This window comes from Agrilus planipennis, unplaced genomic scaffold (assembly GCF_000699045.2).
Source record: "Agrilus planipennis isolate EAB-ADULT unplaced genomic scaffold, Apla_2.0 scaffold35, whole genome shotgun sequence".
In the NCBI taxonomy this organism is placed as follows: Eukaryota; Metazoa; Arthropoda; class Insecta; order Coleoptera; family Buprestidae; genus Agrilus; species Agrilus planipennis.
The window spans coordinates 1,325,843-1,338,437 of record NW_020438957.1 but is presented as its reverse complement, the minus strand read 5'-3'; the positions used below and the strand labels follow the sequence as shown (position 1 = coordinate 1,338,437).

The window sequence follows — 12,595 nt, the reverse complement described above, 5'->3', positions numbered from 1 at the left end:
CGAATAATTTTTCCAAGCTATATCTACAGAAGGGTCTCTGTTATAAGGTTAGTGAACGTTGAGTAGATGATTAAAATGAGCGGATACGAAGAGTAAATTGTATGATCAGAATTATAATTAACATCAAATACCTACGCAAAATAGCATCAATAAATATGTAAAAGCTATATCATGGGTAGCGATAGGTAATACGAAATAAAATCTGAATTAGTGACTAAAGTAGAAGTAAAATAAAATATTACAGTCACCTCAGCTTTCCTAGAAGTTCCAAAATATTGAAGAAAAGTATATTTTTATTTACAGTATTAAAGCGTATAGATTAATTTGGTTTCAATTAAAAAAATTCTTGTGATAAAAAGCTCTTATTTGGTCAAGATAAAAATTGAGCTTTTGTTATATTTTGTTATAAAACAACTTATCTGAAGAAAAGACGAGATTAATAAAACTGATCATCTCCTAAAAGTTTTTTATTACTTTATTTTAGCATAATATTTATTAAAATTCTAATTAGTAAGTGCATATTGCTTTACAATTATGTTAATTACCTTTCAAGATGACAAAATAATGGAAGGATTTTTTATAAAATGCATAACTAGACTGTTATACAACCATATGACTCATTTAACCTAAGTAAGCAAAACTTACTAGGAAACTCCTATCTTATGGTTAATTGATTGAATCAATTAAATAAGTTCTTAACGAGGTTCAAAGATTAAAATTTATCCATTTTATACAAAAGCATTATTACAGCTAAATGCTAACAGAAATTTACATCACAACAATTAAAATGTCATTTTTGGGCACCTATCCTAATTAAACTGTAGGTCAATTATATTAACTCAAATGATTAAAGTAATCCATTTTTATGATAGTACATAACTTCCAGAAATGTAGGAGTACTTTTATGGTCAATATTTAACCACCTACAAGTTTTAATTTGCACTTAAAAGATAATATACCTACCTAAAATTATACAGAATCAAACCAATATTACAGTAATAATAGATACCTACTTAATAATTTCAGCGCCTTGTTTTCAAAAATAACCAAAAGTTAAAAATGAATAGTACTTTCCTTAGATTTAAAGGCTTCTAGCAGAGATATTGATGATCATCATGTCATCAATCTAACATTTACTAACCATCAGAACAACATGAAGAAGCTTTAATCAAAAATAATGCACAGAAAAGTAAAAATTTTTATTGATTTCGTAGTAAATAAAAATTCTGCATTAACTGAATAAGTTTTAATAATTGCTAGGAGAAAATAAAACTATGATTATCTACATATATCGTTTTCTTATCTTAATGGATCAATAATTGCATTCTTTGGTTAATTATTACGTATATGATAATTTAATTTGAGGTACTGTATGTTATATATGTAAAAAGACAAATGAGCAATGTTTTCTTCAATATGTAGAGTTTATATGTATACGAACAAGAAGAATTCAAACAAAAGTAGCAATTCCATCGTAAACCCTCAACGTATAGTAAATGTCTAATTGTGAAAGGAAAACTGCATTATTTATTGCAGTCAAGGTAATGCGCCAGACACCTTTATGCTATGTACATAGAGTATTTCAAGGAGCTCGAAAAGTTCTTTTTGTTTTACTCATATTTGTTATGCAATTTTGTTATTCTACATATTTTTACGGTTTATCATACACCGGAAGTGTATTACTGTAAAAAGCAAATATATATTTTCTCAGAAAACAAAAAACTGCATTATAATAATAATAATCTAATTTGATAGTAGATAGTACGTTAAACAAATAGTACAACATTGTTTTTATTTGCGCAAAACGTGAACTTTTCTTTCTTTTTCAGTAGATATTCGAACAAAAATTTATAGATAAAAAAACTTATAAAGATAAAAATGGTTCATGAATTCCGGTACCTACGTATTAGGCTATTATTAAACTTTACATCTTAATTAGGCAGATTTCATCGCCTAACTGATGAATAAGAGAACCCTAGAATAGACCAAAGCACTTGTTTCACCTTAATTATGTCGTTATTTTTAGTCAATTACTTATTTTTATTTTGAAATTTACTGTGAATTTTCTCCCTCGAATAAATGTTAAAATAGTAAAAGAAATACACAACAGTATATATGCAATTTTCAGGGCACTGAATCGGAACGAATTACATTCACAACATCGGCAGATGTGAGTGCTGAGAAAACAAAAGATTTGCCGCTAATAAGACTGGTGGATGGACCAAGTATCCTAGAAGGAAGGGTACAACTTTTTCACAATGGAAAATGGAGAAGCGTATGCACCAATTCCAGAAAGTAAATTGATTTGTTTTTAAATTTCCATTTATAATAAGCAATTAACACCAAGAAGTTCTTTAAATGACGAATATTTCTTAACACAATAAATGACACAATTATAAAAAATGAATCAAAATCATGTCCCCGAAAGTACAACACGATAATTAAGAAATGAATATGTAAATACATAAAGATAAGATTATTTTGTCTTTACGATAAGATAATCCGAATTATTTATAAACATATGTCTACACATAACATAACATTGTTCATATTCCGTTTTTAGCTGGACTCTTTCGGATATAACAACAGCTTGCAGACAACTGGGGTTTCTTGGGGGTTCGTTTTCTAATTGGTGCGATCGAGAAATGCCACCGATTCCTCGTCTCCTTTACGAAGAACCGAACTGTATAGGGAACGAAAATTCCCTCTTCGAATGTAATTGGTCATCGCGTCAGCTAGGTTCAGGGGTATGCGATTACCACCCGGATATAGCTATCCGGTGCCTTCCCCGACACGAGACTCCTCTGCCATACTGGCGAGGAATACGTTTTGAATTCGCTCAACATGAAAAGGTTCTTACGCTTGACAATACCCTTTACTTACCTACGTCTCTTTCGAGACTTAGTTACGTAATAATCAGCCATGCAGGAACTGGAAGAGACCAAAACGCTACCAGTGCCTTAAATGTAGAAGGAGTTCCGCCTGTGATGAATAACTTAGAAATATTTCATTCGGCCTACAACGGAGTAAACGTTACAACCTCCGATGGACCACTGAGAATAAACAACTGCATTTTAAGAAACAATCGGGGATATGGAATTTTCATAAACTCCAGTTATGGCATGGCGCACATAGATGGTTGTGTTGTTACAGAAAGTGGAAGCGATGGTATACGGTATGTTCACGGAGAGGAACGACCAAACGATCGTCAAGATAAATCAGACATTTCCGATTTTTGTACTCTGGCAATAACATCTGGCCAAACGTATCCTATACACATGTTCGTCGATCAATCGATTTTTCTTTCGACTGAAAAATTTTGTTCAAAGGTTTTTACAACTCGGTATGGACACAGACTGACATTAAATTTTATTCGAGCCGAGACCAATCGAAATAATTCCGCTGGTATACAAGTGTTTGACGGTTCTTCGCCCAATAGTCGTTTACTTACGTCGTTTCTAATACGAAATAACACACGACCGCAATCTGTTACGTCCACAAGGCACCAAATCTTCATTGCATTCAAAGCCGAACCCCGTACCAGCATGTTCATGTACATGACCGTTTCGTCAGGATTGACCAAGACTTACGAACTCAACGTCAGCAGATGCGACATATCAGACAATAACGGGCGCGGAATTTCATTCGATAACCTTCGATCCCAAGTGCATATTCATAAGAGTTCCATTTCGAAAAACAACCACGTTGCTGGGTTCCATGTGACCAGTGGCAATGGAGATGTAAACGTTACCGAGAGTAGAATTTCTTTTAACGAAGGAGACGGAATAAATATCACGTACACGGGTGGTAACAGGAACATTTCCAGGACTTCTCTCACGTCAAACGAAAGATATGGCCTAGCAATTTGGCTCAATGATACCAAAGAAACTGAATACATTTACGTTAATCAAACCACCGTTGTGGAATACTCGGAAATAATAAAAAATTTGGACATTGGTATTCTACACGGGAACTTCTGCGACACAGCATACATAAACATTACAGGCAACAAATTTCAGAACAGTTTGAACGACGCCTTACAAATCATGTCCTGTTGGAAGGAAACAACTTCTTCCACTAAATTGCAAATCGGTCATAACAATTTTCTGTCGAACGCAAAAATAGGAATTAAAATAATGCCAGCTCTTAACTTTGACGGAATCATAGAATATAACTGGTTTAAATACGGTCTATTTGGAGGCTTGGTTGTCAGAAATCCCCTACTTGAAGAATTTAACGCCCTCAAAACTTCATTCTTAATTGAACAAAATTATTTCATCGAAAACAATGGCGTATTCGCTGTGAATTTGGGACTCTCAACTTTTGCCCAAAACCAGTTTTTGTTATTTACCAGAAACTTCGTCAGATACAACAACATGACAGAACCCTTTTTACCCGAGGATGGCTCACAGTCTCTTCTCAATCCTAGAAGTCGCGTAGCCGCCCCTATAGTCGTAGCGTCAGATAACGTCGACATATTTAGAAACATAATCGATAATCCTAGTTCTAAATACGAAATAGGTAGTCAGCTTGAAGATCAAAGCAAAATAATAAATTGTACTTATAATTGGTTAGGATCTACAGATGAGGCCACCATTTTCCACAGACTTTTCGATAGAAACCATCGCTACAACCTTGCCAAAATCGCCTTCATCCCGTATCTCATACACAACTCTAATCCTTTAACATCTCGATTCAATCCCAACCAACTGTACGTTCCCACGTTTGCTTTTCGGGGATCCAACAAAGTTGGCGGTGAAGTTGAAGGCGAAGAAACACTATCCGCAGGTGAATATATTGTAGAAAAGGATATCAATATCAGGCCTGGAGGAAAACTAACACTAGAGCCCGGCGTTACCTTGAAATTCCCGCCGTCCATCGGAATGATGGTTGGAGGAAAGCTTGAAGCGAGAGGTGTCGGACCAGACAGTATCACGTTCACATTAAAAGAAGAAATAACATTCACTCAAGATAACGCTAATGAAACACAAGGTTATGACTCTGAAACAGAAATGATAGAGGTGGAATCAAAAATTCCGATCAGACTGCTCGGTGGCAAGACCGCATCTGAAGGGCGATTGCAAATAAAAATTGATAACCGATGGGGTACCGTGTGCAATTACGGCTGGGACATAATAGACGCCGCACTTGTGTGTCATCAACTCGGTTTTGCTTTGAATCCCGACGACTGGTTTTTGGAGCGAGTGGAAATCCCCGACGCAGGAACTAACGAAGACGTCATACTGACAAACGTTGAATGCAGCATCTTCGACACAGACATAACAAAGTGCAAAGCAGAAAGAAAAACCGATTTCGAAAACACTTGTACGCACGAACACGATGTAGGCATTAGGTGTTACGAAAGTTCTTGGGCTGGAGTAAGATTTGGAGCACTTTCAGAAAGAACTGACATGATGTACATGACAATTGAGAAAGCTGGTCTTTTAGATTATGCAACTAACTCTTTCAAACCTGCTTTACAAATAGATTTTGCTCATCACAATTTCGAAAACATTAGGGTGATAAATAATTACTACGATGGCTTTGGTGTTACTTATTCCGATATATACACAATGGACTCGGTAAATGCTGTGAAATCTTCAGAATTCTCTTTCAACAAAGGTGCTGGAATAAGTTTCAAACAATTAGGATTGCGAGTTCATGGCTGCTCAATTCAAAATAACCAAATGGGCATTCGACACAACCCAGCACTCACGGGTCTCCAACAGCGTGAAATAGCTGGTTGGTTTTCATCTCAAGAATTAGATTATTTGTACAATAAACCATTCTTTATTCCCGAAGAAAACGATATAAATGTCATATTTCTTAGTTCCGGCCAGAAAAAGTTCCTGGTTACCAAAAGGATATTCGGTGAACCCGTAGTACGTTCCTACAGAATCAGATGCGATCCAGGTTACGTGTTAGGAATACAACTAATAAATCCAATAGAAAATAGAAGCAGCGAATTGATTATAATCCACGATTCTCAAACTTACAACAATAACTCAGATGTGTGGCTTGTAAACCGGGATTTAACGGTATTTCCAGCCACATCAAGCAGCTACGGAATCATTCTCGATTACTTGAGTGGATCAACTGCTCTTGGAGGAGTTGTGATAGTGGTGAGTTCGATTACAGCACCGGTTCAAAATATCCCAAAAAGGATCAAAAAAGGTCCAGTACCAACATTAACAGTAACAAACTCTATTATCAAAAACAATCAGTACGGTGTCCACGTATCTTACTATAACAGATACCTGGACGAACTCGGAAATCACTTCCTTAGAAAAGCCAATGAAACACTAAAATTCGTTGGATGTGAAATTTCTCATAACGTAAAGGGAGCAATATTAACCCACTCGCCGTTTTGGGATTTACATAAGAGCAACATTTCAGAAATAATCATTATGATAAACAATTCTTTGATAGTCGATAATGGCAAAGGAATCGAACAGTTTTCCAGAGATCTACGTTATTCCAATAACTTATTTCATTACGTATTGCAAGACAACACTTTTGAAAGGAATAACGACGAAGGATTTAAAGTATTGCTTCCTTTCGTTTGGGATTACAACGAAAATTTCACTCACTCAATATATATGAACAACGTGACATGGAGAAGAAACAAAAACTTCAGAATTGTCATCAACGGTCATTTTGCGATAGTGAACATAACTAAAAGTACCTTCAGTGAGAACCAATGTAAAAATACACTCTTGTCATTCAAAGGTATGGAAAAGAAGATGCTGATAGATTACAACACGTTCGATAACAACAACGGAAAAGTAATTGTTGAATTTAGTTCCAACAGTCAATCTGAAATACTCGGGGAAGTGCCAGCTAGATTTGTATACAATGAACTAAAGAATAATCGCTACATTTCTGTCCTTACTCGGGGTGGGCAACCCGGATTTTTCGCAAACCCAACCACAGTAATTGGTTTCAGAGGTATACAAAAAGTAAAAGTAAATAGAAATCTATTATGGGATAATGCACTGGATTATCAACTAATAGCGGGGATTAAAACGGCAAAGATCAATAATTTCCTAGACATCACAGAAAATTGGTGGGGCACAAATGAAGAAAGACAAATAGAGGCAAGAATCTTTGATTTCGACGATTGGAACGATCATGCCGTTGCGGTATTTAAACCGTACCTTTTAGAGAACTCATTCGTAGGAAGTGTATCAGTATCTTTCGAAACCAAAAAACCAATCGATTTGGATAATTTGGGAGGACGTTTGACAGAAGATCTCGTCATCGAAGCAAGAAACACCCCCTATCGTATTTCCTCCGATATCACTGTGATGCCAGGGACTACACTTTCAATTCAACCAGGTGTAGTAATGGAATTTGCACCTAATGTTGGGATTTTAGTACTTGGAACATTGAAGGCAATCGGTTTTAAAGGCTATGAAATTATCATGAGACCGATTCCGAAACTTCATCATCCTGAGATAAGCCTCGTCCTCCGGAAAAGAGAAGCTCCTCATTATCTTCCACAAATAAAAAAACAGAATCGACGAGAACTTGAAAACTTGTACGCAGGAGAAAGTATTCGATTATGTAAAGACAAAAGCTGTTCAGATAAAGACCAAACAATCACAAACGAAGGATTCCTAGAATATCTTAATAAAACAACACTCCAATGGATCCCAATGTGCGATCCTCGTTTTACCGAAAGGAATGCACAGGTGGTTTGCAGGGAATTAGGATATGATTCCATTAATGTCTTTTTCGATTACGACATAAGAATAGAGTACCACAGTAACTCGTTGACGAGGATTTGGTCTTGGCCTGAACCCCTTCAATGTACTGGCAGAGAAGACCGTTATGAAGACTGTCCTATAAGATTGAATGGTCAACAATACGGACATAGGCACTCCTGCAAATGGAACTCCAAGTTCATATTTATTCACTGCGGAAAGAGAAATCTCCGCATAGACCAGGAATACTGGGGAGGAATACGATTTGCCAGTCCAGAATTCGAACAGCATTTCTACGAACATCGAATTCATGATGTAAAAACTCACAATACTTTTAAAACGGAAGAGTCTGTTTTAGAACTTATTAATATCGTTGGAGCGGGAATATTACACAATGAAAAATCACCTGCTATTCAGGCCATCACCAGAAGTCCTAGAATAAATTTCGTAAACATCACAAGGACAGCTTCTCACGGTATTAACTTGATATCGCCGACAAAAACGATAGTTCTTTTGGAAAATAATATTCAAAACACCCTTGGAGTAGGCATAAACATCTTATCACTAACGGGAGAAGGTCGTGAATCTGCAGAGTCCAGTTTCACTCCACTGAAAGACCTCAACATCCCTTACAATCTCTTCGGTTTAATCGATATATGCGACACGATTAAAGAAATACAAATCGAAGAGAGGGTTGTTTTGTACTACAAATATGATAATCATCCTGTTAGCTGTATTAAAATATTCAGGAGCGCTTACAACGTAAAGCCATTTGGATTTAGGCTTCTACAATTCAACTTGTTCAATGCAACAGAAAGCTATGGTATTCCCGACTTTATTGACCTCTACGATGGCGATATTTATAATGTAACGTCGACGTTAATAGCACGGATTTCGATGGACGGGTCACAAGAAAAAACTTTCTTTACCACTAAAAATCCTAGTTTGAGTATTAAACTATTCGCAAAAGGGGCGTCTTCCAATTTTGGATTCATCGCAGAAATAGTTACACTTCCCATTTCAGCAATTGGCTTTAGTAAGTATTATAATCAAGTGCTTATTAATATTGCGAAAATTACGACATAAACTACTCTGCAGATAGAGACGTTCAACACAACATTTCCACATCTTCAATAATTAATAATCGTGAAGGTGGAATTCTGTATATGACAGCGGGAGAAGTCAATCCAATAGTGACGATTGAGAAGAGTCAGTTTATTGAAAATTGTGAAAAACTCTACGGAAATTTTACCACGTGCAAGGGTGCCGTTAATATTGACGTCCAAAACACTCAAACGCTGTACTTCCGGGTAGGTGTTCTACATATAAAATTTTTATTGTTTTTAGAACCACTTCAGAAAACAATAATTATTTTTTCGCTTTAGAATAATTTAGTTCAAAGTAATCAGGGTGGACTACTGATTAAAGCAGACTCTAGAGGTTCAGCAACCTCTCTCAAAGGCTACATATATAACAATCTCTTCGTGAACAACAGCAATTTACCAGCCCTTTACGTCGAAGGGCGTAAATCATCCCCGTACCAAGAAGTAACCGTTTACAGAAATTACTTCACCAGGAACGTTGCAAATTACGAAAATAACATAGTTTTAAAACAAGTCGTTTCTAACTTTACTTTCAATTACATAAAGAGAAACATAGGATTGCAAAACTTGGAAGTTTCTGGCTTCGACAGGGTTCGATTACCAATTTATCAAACCACGTCCCATAATGGTTTTTATCAGTAAGCCAAAATGATATACGTTTTGTAAAATAAATAAATTAATGTTTTTCTTTTTCGATTACAGTAATTACGCAATGCATAGGGATAGTAGATCAACCGTTATTGCAGGCACTGCGGGGCAACACTACGTTGATAACATATTTTTCAATCCTGATAATGATTACGAAATGATAACGGTGAACAGATCTTTGTGAGTAGTTTTCCATTTTTCATTATGATTTGCGCATACGTATTTTTCAAAATCGTAGCGAAAAAGTAATCGAACTTAGCATGAAATAATAGTTTTTAGCAAAATTTTAAATGATTATAGGATATTTGTAGTATATGTTATATCTATAATATAGTTGAAGTTGATAGCGAGAAGCAAAGGTAAAATAGTAGATAGAGGTGTAAACAATTTTTAGATAACTTCAAGTAGATATAAAGTTACGTAAGCGATTATTAGGTACATACATAAGTAATTCAATTTTTTTTTATTTCCATGTTGCATGGTGCATGTGTGCAGATTTAACTTTAGCAGGTAAGAATATTTGCTAGATTTTAATAAAACAAAAAAAAACAATATTAAACTACTGCTTAGACTTTATTTGATGCTGATTTATGATGTTACAGTAGAACCTCTATAACTCGAACATCAAGGGAGACGCCAAAAAATTTGAGTTATAGTGTTTTCGACTTATGAAGGATTTTGACTTTTTGATTCGACTTGTAGAGGTTAAGATTTGGTGTACTCACATTGTCAGCAAATCCTTAAAGTCAATAACATAGTTTTGTTCGAACTATAGACGTAATAAGTTTCAAATTATCGAGTTGTAAAGGTTGTAAAATAAAACATTGCTATGTTCGAGGTACAGAGGTCCAATTTAATTTTTCGAGTTAAAGAGGGAAAATATGTTTAAAAATGGCTTGCAGGGACTCACTAATTATTTCGACTAATAGAGGGTTGAGATTTCGAGTAATGGAGGTTTTGAGGCTTGAAGGGAAGGGAACAAAACATTTTTTCGAATTTTATAAGTTATCGACTTATCGAGGTTCGACTTAAAGAGGTTCTACTGTATTACTAAACGAATGCTTTTGCACAAAAGAGCACAACCAAATTAAAAAACAGAAACAAAATATTACAACCATTTAATCCTATGACTTCACTAAATACAGTCATTTGATCCTAACTATTTCCTACTTTAAGTAGTACTCATTTAAAATTATTGATGGAGTTCAATTCCTGTTATCCTTTTAGTACACTGGAAATATGGAAAACGAGGATTGACGCCGAATATAATTATTGGGGATATAACACTACGTTAGCTGTATCGGGGCGCATTCGGGACCAAAGGGATGACCCAACATTGTTAGAAGTGTCGTACGAGCCATTTTACATGAACAACGAAACCATTTTGGACGGAAAATGCCCTCCTGGTTGGGACCTTGTTGGAGATACTTGTTATATTTACATAGGAGCGCCAATGTCCTTTTACGAAGCTAGAAGGTTTTGTCAAGTATGTTCCTTACACCATAACAAATAAATCTGAACTTTCTAAATGAAACTTTTCCTTCTTAGGAAGACAATGCTTCAATGCCATTCCTTATAGGAAACGTCAATTATCTCCAATTATTTAACTTTTTGAGGCATCAACAGCAATGGTATCTTTACTCTGATAGGGTTTGGGTACAACACATAGACATGGTAAACCAGTGTACCATGTTCTCATATCAAACTGTCGAAGTCACCGATTGTACAAGAAGACAACCGTTTATTTGCGAAATTGGTAAGCTTTCTAATAACTTTTAAAAAAATAATTTTACGATTTTCTTTAATCTATTTCCAGATCCAAAAGTGTTTATTGATCCCTTGACTTGGTATGGCGATGCTATTACGATTGCGGTAATCGGTACGTCAGCTATAGGATTATTGCTTATCGTTCTTATCGCCGTTTGCTGGTGGAGTAAGTCAAAATACAGACAAGCTCAGAGGTTAGAACGAAGAAACAGCATCCGTCAAAGTCTTCATTCTGTACGATCTTTGGGTTCAATTCATGGAGCATACGCAGATAGTAGTTTCAAAAGGAAAGGCACACAAATGGTACCGAAATGTTTAAAATGCAAAGTATTTCTTATTTAAGTTCTTTTTTGCAGAGTTCAAGATCCACCGATACCTTGACAAAAACTTCCGACTACAAAAAAGTGACGAGCAACGGTTCGATAGACAGTATGGAAAAATCTACTTACAGTTCTTCAATAGACGATTCCCAATCTTACGATATTTACGAAACTCATAATCCAAATCCGTCTGGCTTTGCGTACAATCCCACAATCGATTACCAAAAAGTCCAGCCCAAATTTGCAACGCAGTATTCTACAGATTCGTTTAACGGATTGGCATTTAGAAACGAAGGATTTAGAGATAACTCCACGTTTGCAAGCGCAAATCAATCTCGAGCAGAAAGTTCGATCAATGAAGAAACTCCAATAATACATTCTGAAAACAGCGCTCCTTCTTTATCCTATCCACCAAACGACTATTACAATACCGACACCCTACCCCTGGCAAGTGACCACGGTGTTTCAACATCCACCTTAGATTTAAAGAGAGGAATTGAAGAAACTAACAGAAATAACGGTTATTATAGAGAAATTCAACGTATGCCAGAAGAAACAAAACCTCCGATAGTCCAAAGGAACGGTTATCAACAAAAACCAAAAAAGTACGCCCTCGTAGATTTGCCAGCCCCACCAGATCCCCCAGCTATACTGCCAAAACCTAAAAAATCTTCCCCGACTTATGCCCAAAAACTGGAGAACTTGCAGTTTTCTCCAGATTATAATACGGTCGCTTTGGAGAATTCAGAAGCATTCGTTTCTGAAAGGCCCAAGTCGGCCAATATTTTAGAGACTGATTTTGACCAGCCGCAAGTTGGTCAGCATGTACATATTCCTAAGGCAAAGAGCGAGGCCTCATTAGAAACTAATTTCGATTATTTTGAACCAGAAGAAACGATCTCACGTCAAACGTCTCCTCACCTAAGCAGGAGCCGGAGCCAGCCNGTAAATATATTCAGTTTAAAAATTAAGTAAACTTAAAAATGTGTAAATACATATTTCTAAAAACCAAATGACTACTTTTCAAATTAGCATTTTACCTTAATTAACT

General features: G+C 35.8%; 1 protein-coding gene across 1 annotated transcript in view; it reads left to right on the top strand.

Annotated features, from left to right (window-relative positions):
• The window catches only part of LOC108744765 (protein bark beetle), a 24,952-nt gene extending 12,433 nt beyond the window's left edge, over positions 1 to 12,519 (top strand). The window contains exons 2-11 of the mRNA XM_025975032.1: positions 2,129 to 2,295; positions 2,564 to 8,742; positions 8,805 to 9,016; positions 9,092 to 9,447; positions 9,512 to 9,637; positions 9,953 to 9,967; positions 10,685 to 10,943; positions 11,006 to 11,213; positions 11,274 to 11,527; positions 11,581 to 12,519. Of these exons, the coding sequence (XP_025830817.1) occupies positions 2,129 to 2,295; positions 2,564 to 8,742; positions 8,805 to 9,016; positions 9,092 to 9,447; positions 9,512 to 9,637; positions 9,953 to 9,967; positions 10,685 to 10,943; positions 11,006 to 11,213; positions 11,274 to 11,527; positions 11,581 to 12,519 (8,715 nt within the window). The remainder of the gene's footprint in view (positions 1 to 2,128; positions 2,296 to 2,563; positions 8,743 to 8,804; positions 9,017 to 9,091; positions 9,448 to 9,511; positions 9,638 to 9,952; positions 9,968 to 10,684; positions 10,944 to 11,005; positions 11,214 to 11,273; positions 11,528 to 11,580) is intronic.
• Positions 12,520 to 12,595: the final 76 nt, after the last annotated feature.